This window comes from Protopterus annectens, chromosome 2.part0, assembly GCF_019279795.1.
Source record: "Protopterus annectens isolate FY-2018-M chromosome 2.part0, PAN1.0, whole genome shotgun sequence".
Taxonomy (NCBI): Eukaryota; Metazoa; Chordata; order Ceratodontiformes; family Protopteridae; genus Protopterus; species Protopterus annectens.
Genome location: NC_056728.1, coordinates 494,002,630 through 494,023,363, shown reverse-complemented (window position 1 = coordinate 494,023,363; position 20,734 = coordinate 494,002,630). Strand labels below are relative to the sequence as shown.

General features: G+C 41.9%; 1 protein-coding gene across 2 annotated transcripts in view; it reads left to right on the top strand.

Moving 5' to 3' along the window:
* Positions 1–20,734, top strand: part of GOLM1 (golgi membrane protein 1) — a 1,295,551-nt gene that overhangs the window by 791,183 nt on the left and 483,634 nt on the right. For both annotated transcript variants that reach the window (XM_044060901.1, XM_044060899.1), the window contains exon 6: positions 19,898–20,030. In XM_044060901.1, coding sequence (XP_043916836.1) covers positions 19,898–20,030 — 133 coding nt within the window. The remainder of the gene's footprint in view (positions 1–19,897; positions 20,031–20,734) is intronic.

The following is a 20,734-nucleotide window of genomic DNA, read 5'->3' as shown; positions in this document are numbered from 1 at the left end:
AAGCTTTTGGTAAATCCAGGAAAAATGCTGAAGACTAAGTTCCCAGAGTTTCAGTATTGGTTAACAGATGATATAAAACTAAGGAGAGCTGTACATGTAGTATGGCTGTACATGTAGTATGGTAAGGACGGAAACTGTGCTATGTAGAGGAGGATGAGGCAGTTTTCAGTAAGAAAGCTAAGGAGATGAGACTGAAAACAGTTTTCCAGACTGTTTGAGAGTGGAGACAGTATGGCTATAGACCTGAAGTTTGAGATCTCATTTGAGTTTCCATTTTTATGGAGAGGAACAGTGTAGCACCTTTTCCATAAGGTTGTGACATAGCTTTTGGTGATGGGGTGATTGATTAGGATAGAGGCAGGAAAAGCTATGGCATCAGCAGCAATTTTAAGTACTCATATGGTATGTTGTTAGAGGTCTATATCAGTTTGTCAAAGTCTAATTACAGCAAACTACTGTTCATTGAACCAAAATCACCAAATGCCTGTTCATTGAACGTTCACATCAGTGAATGTTTTTCCCAGGGAAGGAAATTACTTGGCCAACAGACCACCTGACGCATACACCACAGTACATCAAACCCACCAAAGTGTGAGGGGGGCTGTGCCCTTCTACTTATATATACCAACTCCGAGATTGTACTGCAGTGGTTAAAAAGGTAAATTTCCATATGTTGGCCAAGTCTTCTGTGTAATTAGACTTCAGTGAACTGATCTAGACCCTGTTATTAGGGACAATGATGATAAGTTTTTAAGGTTAGTAATAGTTTTTTGAGTGTAGAAATTGAGACAACATGTTCTTCGTGTTTCACTGTTGCAGTCTTCACTTGTGGGTTATCCCTGCTGGGTAGCCGTCGGTTGGCCCGAATACCAGAGTCAAGCTTTTTCCCTGCACCTGCTGCTGTCGCCTCTGAACTGACATCAGGTTGTCAGTGGTATAAAGGAGAGAAGCCGGCACCATTACATCAGTCTTTCTTGCCTCTTACCGTGGAGCCTGAAGCAAAAGCAGTTTGTGTGTATGCCGGTCGGTTGTTGCTAGAGTGGAAGTTGAATCTGAACATGACTAAAGCTAAGTACCCCGTTGGGGATCTTTTTCTTGCACTAACCGATGTCCAAAAAAGTCGATAATTGTCTCCGCTGTGGAAAACAAATGCCACACCGAGACTTTCTTACCTTGTGTGTTACTTGTCTAGGCCCAGATCACAATGTCTCCCGTTGTCGGTTCTGCACACTTTTCGATTTAAGGACTATTCGCCATAGAGCTGATTTTGTAGCCAGGCATTTCCGAAGTAGTTCCTCACATTACAAAATGGCATCCGTCAGTCAGCAGTCTATGGATATTCCTAAAAAACAAAAGGATAAAGAAAGGGACAGACCACACAACTTAAGCCTTTAGACGACCTATCCCAGAAGCAAGTAGTCAATTCTCAGGAATTCAGTGAGGCACATTCACAGCACCTGATGCCCGACTTGTTTCCTTCACAGGCCTCTACCAAGATCCTTTCGGAGTCCAGCATGCCACCGGGGAATGCTTCATCATCCGATCCCTTGGTTGTCTCCGCTTCAGTTGGGTCCGGAGCCGCTACGTAAGCAACGGCTTCTGAGGAGGTTCTTCGCACAACCGATTCAAGGCAAAAAAACAATGTCTTCGCCTCTGACTACCGCATCCCAACGACAAATGGATTTACCAAGGTCTAAATGCAAGACCACCCCAAAGAAAACAGTCTCTAGTTGCCGTCTTACTCCTCCTCCACCTCCTCAGACACAGTTACTGAAAATGGCGGAGGACCTCATCACTTTCATCAGGGGTAGCCATAGTACTCCTTTTAAAAGAAAGAGGGATACTTCCCCTGTAGTCCACACAGAGCCAGATTCTACCTTGATTCAGATGAGGAACAACAACCTCTCACCTCCTTTGAAAATTCTGATGCAGAGGAATCTATTCCTTCTGCCCCCCCCCCCGAGGATCTTTCATTTGGGGAACCCTGCACACACTCAGAGAGCATTTCAACTGGGAAGTCCCAGATTATCCTCAGTCTAAGAAAAGACTAAGAGAGTTTCTAGGTCTTCCTCGGCACAGACCTTTGGCCATCCCTCGTATTCTGGATGTGGTGGATGATGTTTACAATGAAGCTAGCTTCACCCCCTGATGCCCTACCCCCTGCTCCTAGAAATCCTGACCGGTACTACAGGGTGCCTGATTCACATAAGTACTTGTTTAAAAACCCTGCAGCAGACCCAGAGGTCTTCACACAGGGGACCAAAGGAGCCAAGGCTAGCTCATCTAAAGACCCAGTTCCCTCTGATAAGGACTCGAGCTCTGGACAGATGGGGTAAGAAAGTGTACACCTCCACAACCTTGGCTATTAGAGCTCTTAACTGCCAGTTCCATTTGCTAAAATATCAGCAGCACACCTTGGAACTTATGAAACAAAAAATTTCATCTTTACCTGACACTAGTACTTCCAAAGAGTTGCAGATCTTCTGCACTCTACTTCTCAAGTAGTTAAACACTGCCTGCACTGCAGATTTGATGCCCTAGAAGCCTCAAGTAGGGCCGCTGTGGCAGGTTCAGTCATTGGGAGGCATGCATGGCTAAAAGAACAGCCACTGCCTGATCATGTAAAATCAAAACTAAACTAGTAACCTTGTGTGGCTGTCCAACGACCAAAAAACGATGCATGGTGGGATTATTAAAATCAAAACTACTTGATGCCCCCCTGGATAAAGACCACTTGTTTGGATCTTAAGCAGAGGAGGTCATAAGAAATTTGGAGGATAAAGCTAAATCTATGCAAACACTAAAAGACTTCCTCCAAGTTCAAACTCCCAGATTCCGCAGAAACTTTGCCCCTAAGCACTGGTCTATTCCAGCCCCCAATAGACAGGTTCAAAGGAGGCCTCACAGGGACAGACCAGTTAGACCACAAAACCAAGGCCAGAGAAGAACTAAGCAGTGTCCCTCCACCACTCCAACAGCAGGGAGTTCCAAGTCCACTCAGTACTCAAAGAACGTCCATTGACTCCCACTCCCCCTCCCATCAGAGGTTAGTAGGAAGGCTATCCCTTTACAAACAAAATTGGCTGTCTGTAACAAAGGACCAATGGGTATTAAAAATCAGGTCTATATCACATAGTCGACGTTTAATAACTTCGAACATGGAATGTATGAACGATCCTGTTCAGAGTTAAAAAAAACTTCACCTATGGATAAAAAACTTCATCTATGGATAAAAAACAAGAAAACAAAATAAACTGTTGTAAGCAGGGGGGCAAGCCACCCTGCACCCCCACATGGGAGGCTGCAAACCCCCACCCCCTGCTAATTAAATATACCAACTCTGAGATCGCACCACATTGAACAAAACGGAAACCTCCCCTTACGGAGATTTCAGTTGAAACGCTCGACCTTCTGCAAATTCGAACTTATGGTCTCAATCAAATGAGGTTCGAACTTGTAGAAGTTCGACTGTCTGATATGAGCCCTTAAAAATCATTTTTCAGGGCTACAAATTTACCTTCCAGCAAGTCCCAGCCTTAGCAGGTTACCAAAATCTACCTCCAAATCAGTGGGCAGAAGCATTAAAACAAGTGCACATACTCAAAGTGCAGTGGAGCCTGTGCCACAGGAGCAAGCAGGAAAAGGTTTTTACTCCAGACTTTTCCTAGTGCCAAGAAAAGAAGGCACTTGGCCACCCATCCTTGACCTGTCAACTCTAAACACCTTCCTTGAGGTCCCAAAATTCAAAATGGTAACTCTTCATAAACTTGTACTAATGCTGGGCAAAAATGCATGGGTTAACCACCCGACCTAAAGGATGCTTACTTTCATATACCCATAAGGGGTCTTGCAGAAAATACCCATGCTTCAGAGCAGGTTCACAACACTTTCAGTTCTCTGCACTACCCTTTGGCTTATCTACAGCTCCCAGGGTCTTCACAAAATGCCTGGCCCCCGTGGTTACCTTCTGCAGACAGCAAAACATCCAGATTTACCCTTATCTGGACGACTGCCTAATCCATGCAGACAACAAAGAAGTTACTACAGCACCTGCTCTTTATACAAACAACCCTAACCTCTCTAGGGTTCACTATCAACAGAAAAAAATCAAACCTAAACCCCTCCAGGCAGATCACCTTCTTGGGTACACTCCTAGATACAGCCTCCCAAACAGCCTTCCTCTCACCAGAAAAAAAATGCTTTCTGCCAAATTACTTCTCCCAGCTAGCTCTCAGAAAAAAAAAACTCACAGCAAGGAAAATTCTGCAAGCACTGGGTTACATGTCATTCTGCATTCTGATGATTCCCCTGGCCAGGCTGCACGAGGAAACTCCAGTGGTACCTAAAGAACCTTTGGTGCCGACACTCTTAATCTATGAGAGACCACTCTTCCATGCATAAGGAACGAGTTTCTTTGGTGGGCAGAGGCATGCACTCAGAACAAGGGCCTTCCGTTCACCTACCTTCCTCAAGGCCAGACTATCACCACAGATGCTTGAGACCTAGCTTGGGGTGCTCATTTAGACACCCAATGCACACAAGGCTCTTGGGACCTCAGGCACCTTCACTGGCACATCAACCTAAAGGAAATGATGGCATTTCAAAAGGCAATCACATCCTTCCAAGACCATCTAAAACCAGGAGTCCTCCTCATAAAAACAGACAGTACCATAGTCATGTGGTACATCCGCAAGTGGGGGGGGCACTCATACCCTCTTTGCCGACTAGCAATGAGCGTCTGGCAGACAGCCTCCTCCATGGGCCTACACCTGATAGCCCAATGCATACCAGGAGTAAACAACACCCTAGCAGACCATCTAAGCAGAAACTACTTAGACCCCCGTGAGCAGAAACTCCAAAAGGGGACATTTTTCCAAATCACCCAGGCCTGGGAGACACCAGAGGTGGACCTCTTCGCCTCACAACAAATCAATCAGCGGCCCAAATTCTGCACCAGGGAGTTCCACCCCCTGGCTTGGAATGTGGATGCTGTCTCATTCCAATGGACCAGTCTCTTCATTTATGCGCCCCCCCCCCCGCCCTTACTCCCAAGAGTACTGCTCAAAATAAGGCAGGAAGGACCAAAAGCCATCTTTATAGCACCAGATTGGCCCAGGCAACCTTGGTATCCCTTGCTGCTCAGCCTGACCAAGGAGCCTTGCAGGCCCCTGCTTTTAACTGCAGACCTCCTGACACAAGCCATAGGGGAGATTCTGCATCCAAACCTGCACACACTCAAACTTTCCGCATGGCTTATCCCCCAGGGACCAGGGATAACCCACAGTTGAGTAAGCAGGTCCTAGACATTATTAAGGAAGCCAGAAGGTCCAGCACCAGGAAATTTTACTCCGAGAAATGGAAAAGAAACTCCTGGTGCCTATCAAAAGGTCACAGCAGCCACCAGCCGTCCCTCCCACTTATTCTAGACTACCTAGCAGAGCTACTTAACAAGGGCCTCTTCCTTTTCCTCCACTAAAATCCATGCCTCAGCCATTTCAGCACACTTTCATGCTGAACAAACCTGTCTTCTCTCACCCTTTGATTAGGCAATTCCTCAGAGGTGAATCTAACATTAGGCCCCCTAGAAGGGCACCCACTCCAGCCTGGGACCTGAACTATGTCTTAGAAAAACTGACTTTTCCTCCCTTCGAACTAGCTGCATCAGCAGACCTAAGACACCTTTCCTGGAAGACTGCCTTCCTCTTGACTATTACTTCAGCTAGGAGGGTGTCAGAACTTCAAGCACTCATGGCCGCTGAACCCTTCATTATCTTCCATGCAGACAGGGTGTCTCTCAGGATTAATCCCTCATTCAGTGTCAAAAGTAGTATCAGATGTGACCCTAAACCAGGCTATACATCTCCCCACCTTTTTTCCAAACCCTCAGAATAAAGGGGAGATAATTCTGCACACACTGGATGTGCACAGACAGTTAAGATACTACCTGGACAGAAAAAAGTCCATTAGGAAGTCTGATCAACTGTTGGTTGGCTTTGCCCCAGGGAAAGAGGGAAGCGCATCTCCAAGCAGACCATTTCAAAATGGATATCTCACCGCATACAACTCTGCTACACCTTTCATGGGAAAGCTCCTCCTAAAGCTATCAGAACACATTCCACTAGGGCAGCCTCTACTTCCACTGCCTTCCTTAGAGGAGTACCCACCAGGGACATCCTGGAAGCTGCCACTTGGACCTCTGTCCCCACCTTCACCAAACACTACCACCTGTCTCTGTTCTCCAGGACTCAGGCAGGGTTTGCCTCTGCAATCCTGCAAGGCATGCTAGCTCAAGCCTAAGAATTTCATACTTCCATCCTCCCCTTCCTCAGCTTTGGGAATCCTCCCACAAGTGATGACTGCAACAGTGAAACACAAAGAACATAGTACAGTTGTGTACACTTACCATAAATGTAGATGTTAGTGTATTCACTGTTGCAGTCCTATTTTCCCTCCCACTTTCCCCCTTAATCTTATCCTTTTTGGAGATTAACTGTCATTCTTGTGGCCTTGGGCCACCAGGGGCTGTTTTAATATTTCCTTCAAGGGGCTCCTACAGGTTAGGGCAAGAAAAACTGACGTAATGGCGCTGGCTGCTCTCCTTTATACTACTGACGACCTGATGTCAGTCCAGAGGCAACAGCAGCTGGCATGGGAGAAAAACTTGACTCTGGTATTCGGGCCAACTGAGGGCTACCCAGCAGGAATAACCCACAAGTGATGACTGCAACAGTGAATACACTCTAACATCTACATTTATGGTAAGTGTACACAACTGTACTTTTTGAGTGCAAATGGTTTAGAGGCTAATTATGGAGGAGAGGCATGTGTGTCTGCCTGCGCCAAAAGTTTGATAAGAGAGGCTAATGTTTGGATACTGAAATGGGTATTGAATTTGTTGGCAATACTGTCAGTTTGGTTAGATAAAGTAAGTGCAGTCTATGTTGGTATACTGTGTTTTAGCAGCTGGTTGATAGTCTAGAAAGCTTTGGGGTTGTTACAGTTTGTTGTGCCCATATGCTAATATAGTAAGTTTTTTAATCAATTTTGATTTGATTTTTGTGGAGTTTCTGAAACATTTATGGTATTATTGATGAACATCTATGGCTTGTAACATGCTTCAGTTTTTTCCAGGCTATGTGTTGCTCTCTGTCTCTCGTGCAGTTTAGTAATTTTTGAAAGCCAGGATGTTGAATTTAATTTCATTCTTTTAGTTCTTATTAGAAATAGTTCATTTAGTAACTTAAGGAAACTTGAGTTGAACAGAGGTGCAGCTTCATCAAGTGCAAGGGTTTGAAGAGCCTGCCAGTTGACTGATTTAATGCTGTGAAGAATTGGTTCTTACTAAAAGAGATGAAGTTATGCGGTTGTACTGATGATGTTTTTGATGCCTTATTGCAATGATGGTAGGTGATCATTTAAGGTATTAGGTAAGACACCTGTTGAGAGGATTTTATTTGGGACATTAGAGAGAGTCCAACATAAGGTAGAGTCTGTACCACACTTTTTGTTGTACCTTTTGGGAATTGAAATAAGCTGGGTAAAACCATATATCTCAATGAAAGTAGAAGGACTAGCCAGTTAATGTTCAGATTTCCTGAAATGAGATGTTGCCTGATGCCCAAGAAGGAAATTCTTCAGCAATAACTATGTTATTTCCTGGGCGAGGTAAGGTCCTATAATGCAATGGCTTTTGTGAACATATTGCAAGAATGATGTGACTATTTCAGCATTAAAGAGTGAGTTTGGTTATATCAGACATAGAGAAGTTTAAAGTATTCTAGAAGATAATGGCCATTCCACCACCTTTTTATGGGTACTATCAAGTGTTAAGTGTCCTATCCCTGTAGTAGGATTTATTCAGTTTTTATTTCTTGTTCATTCAAGTTTCTTTGGCTTCTTGTTTATATAGGGAGTGGTGTGCTACCTAGTCATGTAGATCAGTAAGCTTGTTTCTTGTTCATCTAAGGTTAGGTGTGTATAGGTGGAGACCATATGGTTTGAAGGATAACTATTTTGTGATGTAGCTGTATTGATTTGTTGAGTGGTTGCAGGACCTGGGTTAGGATGGATGTCAACATGTTTTCAAGTGAAAGGACTTCAAGGAGTATGTATAAGGGTGTTTGAATTGCAACAAGGCTTTATTGATTATTGTTGTTGTTGTTGTTGTTCTGGGTACAACCTGAATTTTGCTCTTCATATAGCCCAAACCATCAAAAAAGTTCACAAGAAACTTGGCCTCCAATATAGAAATAACCAGTTTCTAACAAGTAGTACAAAAGTCACAATTACCAGAACACACCTCTTATCAACACTCTTATATGCATCCCCAGTATTAACCAACCTCCGAAAAACAGACCTTGTCAAACTTGAAGCTTGTTATAATCTTTTTCTTCTTCTTTTGGCTTTTCTCCAAATTTGCCACCAACTCATCTTTCAAGTCACATCACTGTTTATCCCTTAAACAGCTCAAATGGCTTGAGCTCCCTCAACTCCTGCATTTTAATCAACTAGTCTCAGCACATGAAATACTCCCAACACCCAGAAAACACCCCACCCTGAAAAACATCATACAACACTACTCCGCTTCAAGATCCCGCTGCTCTAACAATAAACTACCTCTACAAGTCACTAAAGCTAAAAACTCAGCTGGTGAATCCCTTTTTTCCAACTACACTTCCCAAGCTTTGGAGCAGCCTGCCAAACTCAAATTGACCAATGCTTCAACAGTGCAGTTTAAAAAACTCCTAAAACCCCACCTTGGAAATTCCTGGCTCTGTTGCTGTAGCTCCCCTGGATAGCTCACTCCTCTGCTCCACTCTATTCATTAACCTCTTCTTGCCTGACTGTATAGGACCACTGTGATAAGCATTGTGCTGACTGCACATAACTCTTTGTAAATATTTGTTATAATCGCTACATCTGCCAAACTAGATGTCTCTGCATATTTATCTATTGACATTTAATTTCTGTTGCTCTGAATGTAACTACAAATACTCTGATTGTACTATATTTCCAATGTTTTTGTGTTACCTACTCTATCATTGTTACTATGTACTGTATGTCTTGGAGCTTTTCTCCCTGAGCCTCCACTGAAAAAGGACATATGTCCAGTTGGACCTTCCCAGCAAAAAATGTAAAATAAATAAATGCATAAAATAATCATTTTTGTAAGTAAGTATAATAGATAGCACCCTATAAACAGAGTTCCTTTTACAGAAAAGTGTCTAATATTGAGCATTTTATGAAAGTAAAGGATTTGCAAAGAAGCTATGAAGAAGAGGCAGAGTCTTTGGCAGGAGCAAAGCAGGAAAAGGGATCCTCGGACAGGAAGGGCCCCTCTCAATACTTATTTCCACCTTTGCTCATCTTCTTGCACTTGCATATATCCAAGGAGGGAGAATTTTACATTGTTTCTAAAGCTGGTTCAGCTTTATGATCTTTATGGATCTTTGGGTAAGAGATGATGTTGAATCAGGTTACAAAATAGAGTTTAAAGCATTCCTACTCTTTGTTGAAATGTCTACCCTGCCATGGACCAGATCTTTGAAACATTCAATACTTTGCCTCAGTTGCTAGAAGCTGTTGCCATTGAAAGGATTCTTGTAGCACAGCAAAGGACCAGGGTTTTACTCTAGGCTACTCTTGGTAACCAAAAAAAAAGGGGGGGGGGACAGTCCTTGCAGGTGTTTTGTGGACACTTTGAAAAAAAATAAAAATGCTAACTTTGTACACCTCTTTCTCTCTGATGATGCAGGATTCTTTGAGAGTAATCCTGAATATGAAGGATGCCTATCTCCATTTTCCTGTTGGCAGGAACTCTGTTCCTCATATTTGTTGTGAGAATGAAATATTTTCAGTTTGTTTTCTGGGCTTTAGTCCTGTAAAAACATGCAGGTGTTGGAGTTTCCGTGCTAACCTGCTTAGGGATGAGGTGACTCTATATTTACTTATATCTAAGTGACAGCCTGCTCCAAGCCAAGTCACAAGTGGAGTATCACAGCGCTCTGAATGACACTATCCATTGTCTTTGACCAATCTGGGAATTTTTGGAAACATCCAGAAATTCGGGCAGATGCTTGCCTCCACCAAGACCTCTTTGAGGTTAGTGTGCAGACTACCTTCCCACAAAAGCAATTCTGGCTCCTGCATTCTTTCTTATCCCAAATGGCACATATAATTCCTGTGAAGTCATGGTGGTACTTAAAGGCTCTGAATTACTGTTAGCTTCCATTTTGATGGATGCCACTAGTCAGGCTGTACATTTGGATTGCCGTGGGGTAGCTTAAAAACTTGTGGGAATAATGCCACTACTCTGTAGAGAAACCATTACCATTGCTTTCCATAATCTAGAAGTAATTCATATGATGGACACAGCAAGTGCAGCCCATCACAGGAATGACATTTCTGTAACCCCCCTGGGTTCCTTTAGTCACACATAACCTCAGATACTGCCTGAGAAGCTCACACAATCCCATTGAAAGTACAAAGGAAAAAGTGTGTGCAGCATAAGAGAACACTCATAAATGTCAATTAAATGTTAACATTGGTCTGTACCCAATGTATTTTTTTTTTAAACAAGATGGTACCAGGTCCCGCTGGAAGTGAGTATGTACTAATGCAGTACATAATCAAAGGGACTTCACCTTTCAGCTGTTCATACCAACCAAGATTGCTTAGGAACTGGCCACTTTCATTGGTTTTATGTGCAGGCTTTTTGCATCGTTTCAACACACCATTCTCTACCAGACCAGCTGAGTAGGACTGCTTCCATCCTCCAGAAGTGTAAATTGGGCAGGCAAGTCATATATAAATTAATTCCAAAGTGGGGAATCTCAGACATGGATTTGTTTGCTTCCCAAGACAACCACCAACTCTACAAATTTTGTGACAGGTACTTAAGCAAGGCCATCCTAGGTAGTGAATGCTTTCACAGTACTATGGAGCAGGGCCTACCATATGGCTTTCTACCCTTCCCTTCCTTCCAGAGATACTGCTGAAGGCAGGAGAGGAAGAAACAAGGCTCATTTTTATAACCATGTTCTGGCCAAGGCAGACAACTGTTTCTCCAGGTTGCTGTAAATAAGTAAGTATGAGCCCATACCACTTCCATTCCTTGCACTTTACTAACTTATAAATGGATAGGAAGCCCTTGTTCACCCAAACCTCAGGGGGTCTTAGGCTGTCAGTCTGTTGGACGGAAACATCATTTCTTTTTGGGCAGCTTCATCATTGAGTTGGTCCATAGCATGTAGGTGATAAGAAAGTCTAGCAGCAGAAAATCCTGCCTAGCAAAATGGGAAATATTATCTTGCTGCTGCTCAAATTATCATATAGAGTCATTAGCTGCCTCTGAAGTACTGCTGTATCTGCCAGGTACCTGTTATAAGAGAGTGATGCAGTCTGCCTTCCTTTGGTCCCTCGCCTGACTCTATCTGCATGGTCAAGCAGTTCTTGAAAGGGTCCTCTGCTTGAGGCCACCAAGAACACCCCCCCCCCCCCCAGAATTCTTGGGACTTGAATTTTGTAATAGAGAAGCTAACTGTGCCTTCTTTCAAGCCAGCCAGTGCAGTAGGACCAAAGTAGTTGTCATGGAAGACTGTTTCTAGTGGCCATTACCTTAGCAAGGAGAATTTCAGGACTGAATGTATAAAGGGTTTTGCACAGTTTTCCACACAGAGAGGGTGGCAGTCGGAACTAGCTTACCTTCTATACCTAAGGAGGTGTCAGAGTTAGCAATACTTGAAGTAGTTCAGTTGCCTGTGTTACTCCAAGCCAAAGAGGAACGATGCCTGGTGTAGGACTTTCACAGACAATTGAGGTGCTGTACTCAAAGAACAAAAGAGCTTAAAAAAAGGAAAAAAAATAGATGTCCTTAATATTCCAAACTGTTGGGTTTCTCACCAGGTAGCCTGAACGTCCAGCCAAGATACCAAACCTAAAACTTCCTTAAAGCCATACTTTTGACGTATGACCTGTGGTTGTGGGCATAAAGGATACATAAGCTAACATATGAGTGAAAGTATTCATCTCTCTCACCTCCATTCTGAATACAGGTCTTGTACCTGTCTGTCTGTTCTACAAGTAGTAGTTGGTATCATTGGCCTTCACTGGTTCAGATAAGTGCCCAGTTGGGGAATCTTCCTTTATTTTTCTTATGACCTTTGGTGTTTTTTGCTATATGAAATGTCAGCATGGAGTGGAAAGTGTGATTGTGGCAGGCAGATTCCCTAAAAAGATCTCCATTCCAGTGCCTCTTCCATATAGGTGCAGAGCACAATTAAAAAAAGTGCACGTTTTGCCAGTCTTTTGTTCCAAAACCTTACAGGCACATGTCTTGAAACTCGACACTTACTTAGAAACCCTGCACGCTAAGTGCCTCCCCCAAGCCAAGATTGCAGACCCTTTCACCCCTGATGTCTCATTGATTCCGATTAAGTAGCTTAAGTGGCCTTGGCCTGACATTTGTATGACCATTTGGACTCTGACATACTCACTGAGGTCTTGGAACTGACAGTGTGCATGATGTATTCTTAGATGACTGCTACTGCAACCCTGCAAGAGGCTAGTATGATGCCTGAGGTACGCATGCCTGAAATGACTAATGTTACTGATACTAGAAAGGAGTGGAACCCTGTATAATTGTTCTGAAGAACCTGAAGGTATTCTACAATTTTATTTAGAAGGAAATACTCTTATAGAGGTACAACCTTTAGGGGTTGGAACCACTGTGTCTTGTGAAAGGGGACACCACACCTAAAATGAAAAACAGAAAGCCAAAAATGTTTCTTCCCCAGATGTCCAAGGAAAAGGAGTTTTTTTCTCTCAGGGCCTCCTTGAGGCCATAGTGGCACTCAAACCACCTTTCTTTGCATCCTGTGCTTCTACTACTTCTACCCCTTAAAAGAGAAATTTAGAAACTTTCTCTGAGGAGGAGGCAGAATCCGATTCTGAGAACTCCATAGCCTAAACTCATGCGATCCACTCTCCAGGCCAGGTTGCCTCTAATGATGAAGACCGCCTTTCTCCAGATTCCCCTGTTAAGGAAACTTCATTTGGGGAAACCGCCTCTAAAATGATAAAACTTTCTGAATGGGAATCTAAGTAGATTTCTGATGTGCAAAAAAGATATAATCTGTAGGCCTTTCTGGATGCCTTCATATCTACTTCATCTTCCCGACTGTCAGCCACCTGCCTCTAAAAGTCCTGATAAATTCTAAAAGTACCTAAAGACTTGACATTTCTGTACAGGAATCCCTTGGCAGACCTTACTATGTGTTTCATGGTTATGGACAAACCTTATAAATTCCTACCTGCTACTAATGCCCTTCCCTCAGATAAAGACAGCAGAGCAATGGATAGACTGGGCAAGAAGGTATCCACATCTTTCACTCTAACCTTCAGATCCCTGAATTATTGGACCCAGATGACTAAATATCTGCTGTCTATTTTGGGACATTAAAGTAAAACTTTGTCTTCTATGGAAGAGTAAGGCAGTAAGCAACAGGCCATGTCTGTGGTGGCTCTGGCCTCACAGGTAGCTAGGCATAGCATTAAATGCAGCTGTGATACAGTGGACACATCCTCTAGAGTAGCTGTCACAGGTTCATTTATCAGATGGTATGGATGGCTAAGATCTCAGGTCCTGCCTGAGGATATTAAACTAAAGTTACTAGATTCTCCTTTGAATAGGGATCTTTTATTTGCCCCGATACAGTCAGCCTGTTTAAAGCTTTACAAGAGCAAGAGGAAATGTTAAAAAATTTCAGACAAAATTTTCTTACTTTGGTTCCTAGATACCAAAGAAACTACGCTTTCAAGCCGACATCCTAGGCCCACTCATAAAGCCAAGAAAATGCTTAGGAAACTATCCTAAGGCAAAGCCAACAGGGTCTCAAAATCTAGGAGGGTCCCCTATGGTCTTTGACTCCCATTGTCCAAAAAAAGTTTGCCTCATCCTGTGTGAAATTTGCAGCTTATTACAAAAGACAAATGAGTTTTCTCTGTTATTTAGCATGGTTACAGAATGACTTGGAAGTCCCTTCATTGAAAGCCAGCCCTCTTCCACCTCCCAACCAGATAACTATTCCCTTCTCCCATTATTCAAGACCTACTCGACCAAGGTACAATAGAGCCTGTACCACAAGAATTTGTGGGAAAAGGGTTACATTCAAGGCTTTTCCGTGTTCCAAGAAAAGGAGAACGGAGCCCAGTACTGGATCTGTCCATTCTCAACACATTCCTCAAGGTCATCTCATTCAAAGTTCTCTCTCTCCAAACTCTTCTCCCCTTCATAATCCCGCAAGCCTTTCTTGTATACTTGGATCTAAAAGATGCCCAACTCCACATTCTGATCTACCCCACTTTCAGGAACTTTCTGAGGTTCTGTGGTTGCTCATTACATTTTGTTTTCTGATTTGCCTTTTGGTTTTTTACTGCTCCCAGGGTTTTCACAAAATTTCTGGCTTGAGTAATAGCCTTCTACAGGACTCTGAAAATTCAGATTTTCCCACACGTAGATGTTAATACAGCCATCCTCTCCACAGATTCTTTTACTTAAACTTCACAGTATTCCTACTCCAAAGTCTGGGGTTCATGATCAACTTCCAGAAATCTACACCGCAACCAACCCAAAACCTTGTCTTCTTGGGCTGCATATTAGATGCCAAGCTTATGCAGGCTTTCCTGCCTCTAGGCAAGGCACAGTTGTGCCTCTCCATTTATTTCAGATATCTTCTACCTCTTCAGATTTGCTCCGAAACTATCCCCATGGTCCTTTTTGCCAGACTTCTTATGAGAAAGATCCAGTGGTAGCTGAAATCCATCTGGTCCTAGTATTCCCAACCTGTGGAAGTTTGGATCCCTTTTCTCCCCTGAATGAAGAAAGAAATTTAAATGGTGGGTGTCACTGGTAAACCTCAATCCAGGCCTATTTTCAGTATGCAGATACTGTGAGAGTTGCACACAGATGCTTCAGACATTGCATGGGTGACATGGGTGGGCTCTCTGAGAGTTCAGGGACAATGGCCCACAAATCAATGGTCAGAGCACATCAACCTGAAAGAGAGAAGCGGGCACTAATTCAGGCCCTCAAGGTCTTCTCCCATGCCTGGGCCCCATGATCACTGAGAATTTTCACAGACAACACTACAGTTATGTGGTACGTAAACAAGCAGGAGGACACCTGATCTTACCAGCTATGCAATCTAGCTCTTCTGGCGTGGGATCTGGCCAAAAAAAGCAAACCTTTTCCTCCAAGCAATTTACATCCCCTCACAAGACAGTGTCCTAGCAGATTTTCTAAGCCGATCAAGGGAAGACCCTTAGAAATGGATGTTGCGCAGGGAGACCTTCCTAGATAAAGTCCACAAATGGGGTATACCACAGATAGACTTATTTGCCTCCATTCACAACAAACAATTTTCTCTGTTTTGCACCAGGACTTCTTGTCCTCAACCATGGAGAATGGATGCCATGTAATTTCCTTGGAAAGGGAGGTTCTTCTTCGCATTCCTTCCTCTGCCACTTCTTCCAAAGGTCTTACTAAAGATTTAGAGACAAACCAAAGATCTTACTGGTGACTCCATTTTGGCCAAGGCAGTATTGGCACTCCCTTTTCTGACACCTAGCCTGGGGTCATCACCATAAATTACCTCACATAATGGACTTGCTTGCACAACTCAAGGGCTCTTTTCTGCACCCCAACTTATCTCTCAGCCTCACACTATGGATGATAGAATTCGGATCTCTTTCAGACACCAGTTTTCTAAGGATGTGCTATAGGTTCTCCAGAAGGCGAGGAAACCTACAACCTGAAAATCTTGCATATCTAAAAGGGGAAAAAATCATTTTGCTGTCATGCTCATGAACAGGACCCTGTACAAAGTTGTCCACATTTTTCTGTCTTATTTGTGTGAGCTCTTAAAAACTGGAATGGCATACTTCTCGATCAAGGCACACCTGTCTGCCGTCTCTGCTTGCTTACCTCTCAACCTCCTCCTTCTGCATAGCTATAGGTAAACAGTTATTGAAAGGTGTACCCCACCTAAAACCACCTAGGAAAGTTATTCTTCCCTGGGACTTCACGTTTTTTCTTGAAAAACTCATTCTTCTCCCTTTTGAACCAGTAACTGCTGTTTCTCTCAGACTCTGTACTTACAAAACCATACTTCTTGTAGCCCTTATGTCAGCTAGCCAAGTCTCGAGTTCCAGGCCCTGGTGGCATCTTCTCTCTTGCTTTTTTTTCATAAGGACAGAAGGTCTTTGAAGCCAAACCCCTTATTTATGCCTAAAGTAGTGAATGAGCTATTCCCTCAGTCAGACCTTCAATCCCCCTTCTTCCCTAATCCTCAGAATAAGGGAGATGGAGAATCCTGCATTCACTAGATGTACATAACAGCTCACATTCTACCTGCACAAGGCATAAGTCTATCCACAAGACTGACCAACTATTTGTTTACTTTCAAGACACCAAGCTAGGTAGGCAAGTTTCAAAACAAACCATTGCTAAGTGGATTTCTAAAGCCATCACCCTTCTGCTGCACTTAACTATGACAAATCTTTAACTTCACCACTGAAAGCATATTCTGCTAGATCAGTGGCCTCCTCTGGTGCCTTTTACAAGAGCATAGACTCGAGAAGTATCCTAAAAGCAGCTATTTGGCCCTGTATGCATACTTTTACCAAACATTACAGGGTAGATGCTTTTTCTAAATCCAGAGCTATCTTAGCCGGATTAGTCCTCTCTGAACTGCTTGACAGCTCTCCTGTGTCTCATCCAGCCACCCTTTACATTGTTTAAGCTTTGAGAATCACCCAGCAGTTTAGAATACTGCAGCAGTGGTCTAATTAAAGACACAGTACAGTTGTGTAAGAACTTATAGATGTCCTACTAATCACTGTTGCAGTATTCCTTTCCACCCCGCTATCCTCCATTTTCTATCTTGCTGTACCTTTTTTTTCACATACTTTGGCAGGTTGTATTTTCTGACTTCTCCCTTCTTAGCTGAACAATAACTTTATTATCCTCAGTTGTCTACAGCCTTCCTGGTTTGTGGTACTCTGGAGTGTTATGCTGTTAAATCTGCTTATATGCCTTTGCACTCATGGGCTTAGGTCATACGTTAGGTGTACGGTTCTATGGAAAACTTTGGCTTTGGTACCCCAGCAAGATGTCCAGGTTATCTGTCGAGATAACCTAACAATTTGGAATACTGTAACAGCGATTAGTAGGACATCTACTGTTATGATAAGTTCTTACACAACTGTACTTCTTGCATCTTTTTTACCATATAAGCAAAGAAGGTGAGCTGGTAAACTGCATTGCCTTCTGTTAATGATCTTCATGGTAAGACACTAAGGGCAGCTCAGAGCCCAACCAACCAGGATGGAAGCAATAGCATCTTTTCTTTAAAAATGTGTCAGTGCAGAGTGTTTGTGAGGGAGCTGCTTGGTTCACCATTCACACCTTTTTCCTCAGCACTACAAACTGTGTAATATAGTTCAGGAGCAGAGCAAGCCTTGCCATGGTTTTCTGATGAGGCAGTGAGTACTTTCTTGCTAGACTTGTGACCAGGCTACCACCAGGGTTGCAAACTACATTACTATTGCCAGAAGTGATACGTCTTATGAACATGGTACAACATAAAACCAGATATTTGAATATAAGATCACTGCTGCTGCGGCAGTAAGTTGTTCACCCAATTTGTGGGTTACTGTTTAGATAATTAGAGGCTCCACTCTCCTTGTGAGGAATTCAGGAAGGATGGCTGTTGAAGATGAAGAGTACCTTCGCTTTTCCTTAGGTACTCTTTAACTACTCCATAACTAGCTACTAAATGCCTCCCCTTGTGGAGGATATTGATTAGCTGGACAAGAACCTTTTTGTCCTACCAGGTTTGTACAGGGGATGCTTGTTGATCTATTGCAGAAAAGAGCATGCAATGGTGTATGCTGCTTCTCCTTTTTTGTAAAGTGCCCTACTCACAGCCTTGAAGTGAAGAGAAATGCCACTTCCATCATCTGGGCACTGACTCCTGGCAAGCAGATACAGGAAGTAAACAAGCAACGCCTTACCAAAAAACTGAAGAAACTCAGCAGCTTAAATGGACCTTTAAACTAATAAAAATCAAGTAAGCACTTTCAAACTAAACAGAGTTCTTCAGACTGCTTGTGCAAAATTTATTTTTTATTTATTAAAAAAACTTAAACTCATCAACTCAAATATATTTTTCTTTTGTTTGTGAAGCTTTGCTTGTTTATACTGCAGGAGAGATCCCGATACACAAAGAGCTACTGTTACGGTGAGTATGATCACAAACTGTATTTTATTTCTGGCAAAATCAATTGAGAGAGGTTTGATGTTTAGGTTTTTGAATAGTGTTGTGATAAAAAAAAAAAAAAAAGCTTTTGTGCATTTGTTACAAAAACTTTCAGGTCATTGGTAATTACAGTTTCCATTTTATTTCATGGATATTAGGTGTCTACTTTAGATTTTAGTAACATTCACGTGCATGTCTTTTCATTGGACTGTACAACACTTTTCTCATTTTCCAAGAATGGCAGAGAAAAAACATGTTCCATATGACCTAGCAACTGGCCCTTGTGAATAGCCAAATGCTGGCTACAACCATAGTGGTTCTAAAGGTGGAGCAATTCTTATGATTTAAATGACTGATAACAGGGCTCAAGTCATCTCTCACCGTGAGTAAAGTCTTAATTCTGGTAGTTCATAATTAATGTTGCAGTTACATTATATATGAAAATAAATCAGATTTTTGTCCCAGCATTGTCCTTTCATGCTGCAGTCATTGGCATATTCCATCAGAAAACACTTGTCTCCCAGAAGAGTGTGAAGAAAAATGTATATGCATACAAGAAGTATTGCACATAGCTGGTGTATATTTGTCTTTATGCAAAAAAGTCATAAGTCATGAAATAAATGCCATCGGTAGCTCAGTGTCATGATGTATTTCTCAACATTTTTCTAGAAATTGTCAGACTGCTTTAAAACTTTAGTTATGTATTGGGAGGGATGACCACTAGGCCTACATTACCATTAGACTTGCTGATTTTTCTGCCATTATTAGTGACATACATTCAACTTGTGTTCTGACAGAGAATCTGAATATTTGATTCACATATTTATTGCATTACTGTAATGTCTGAACTAGAAGTCAAATATATTCTTAAAAAAATGATGCCCTCATTTTAAATGTGTAGAGGAAAAATGTAGGCATCCATTCATTTCTGGTTTGTTTCATAATGTTAGCCTATGTGTATGTAATATATGGTAGGATTTCTAAGCATCTGTGGCACAAAATTGTTAGAAAACCAGAAAGCTTGACAGAACTATAGTCAGTCGTTTAGAATTATTGTTAAGGTCAGAATAGTGAGCAAAACTGACAAGCTGCACCGTTTTCAAAACAGAAGTTTAAAACAAAAGTCTAGATATCATTTCTGGATAGCAGATATGAATGCTGTAAGCTATAATGTAGTCCTAAAACATTATGTATTTAAGTGTAAAGTTAGAGTGTAGTGTAAAACAAAAAGTAGTCTCAAAAGAGCAGTATTTTAGGGTTACAGGTTTCTTGGAAATAACCACTAGTTAAAAAGCTTTAACTTCATGTACGTGTAGTCCAATTTCCAGTCCTGTTTTATCCTCCAGAAATTGAGTTTTTACTTTGATAAACTCAGAGACTTAAAAATTATTTACTAAGCACCTAATTTTAGAATGTTTGTGTACAGATTGTCTAATCTAATCTATGCAGTGTCGTCATCATCCAGTCTCTGTCATTAGTTTTATGTTGGACATATTTTGTATAATTTCTTATGTACAAAAGTGAAAAAATGATTTAAAGAATTTCCCATTCATATTATCAAAATTTCTTTGTTACTTAAGTGCACAGTGCGACAGTCAGATCAAACAGGAAAAGAACCATTGTGAAGAGAGAATAACTGAGTTTCTAGAAAGACAGAACAGAGTGCAAGACTCAGAAAATCAAGTGAATAAAGCAGCAGCTGAGATAAAAATGGTAACTATCCTTCCTAGCTATAATACTTATATGTTGCACTTAATGTCACATGCCAGGTGATCATTTTTTTAATAACTTTGAGAGGTGTCATAAAGTAAAGCAAAGCAAAATAAAAATAGTAGATAGAAAAACATTACCTGTTAAACAGTTAAGGACCAGGAAGTCCACTTTGTTCACCTAGTTTGTCATATTGTATTAAGCAGTTGATAAATCTCTGAGGTGGCTTTTTTTTTTTTTTTGCTGCAGATCTTATAACATGTTTTTTTTCCAATAGGAGTCGGTCACTGACCTGCAGAACTTACTCCCTGCAATTTTCCTGACACTGTTCAGTATTAATGCTGTCATGTCTATAGTTTGTTCTGTAGAGGGGATGCCACATATGCTGTTTATTTTTTTCCCATTGTGGGCCAAAGCTTGAACCAAGTATTTTCATTTTCTGAAGGGGAAAACTTGTTTTTTCTAAATAAAATTCTCCAGTATCCAGTTTATCTTTCAGCACTTTTTCACTTAAATTTTATCATTATATAAAAATGTGCTAGTGTCACTTTCAAATATCACTCACTGGCACAGTTTTTTTTTTTTTGGTGGGGGGGGGGGGGTTGCATTAAGGGTAAATAACAACAACTCTGACTAGCTCTCTTACCAGAAGTTTAATTCAGTTCACTGAATGGAAACTGAAGAATTCAAACTGGCTGAATCTCTAG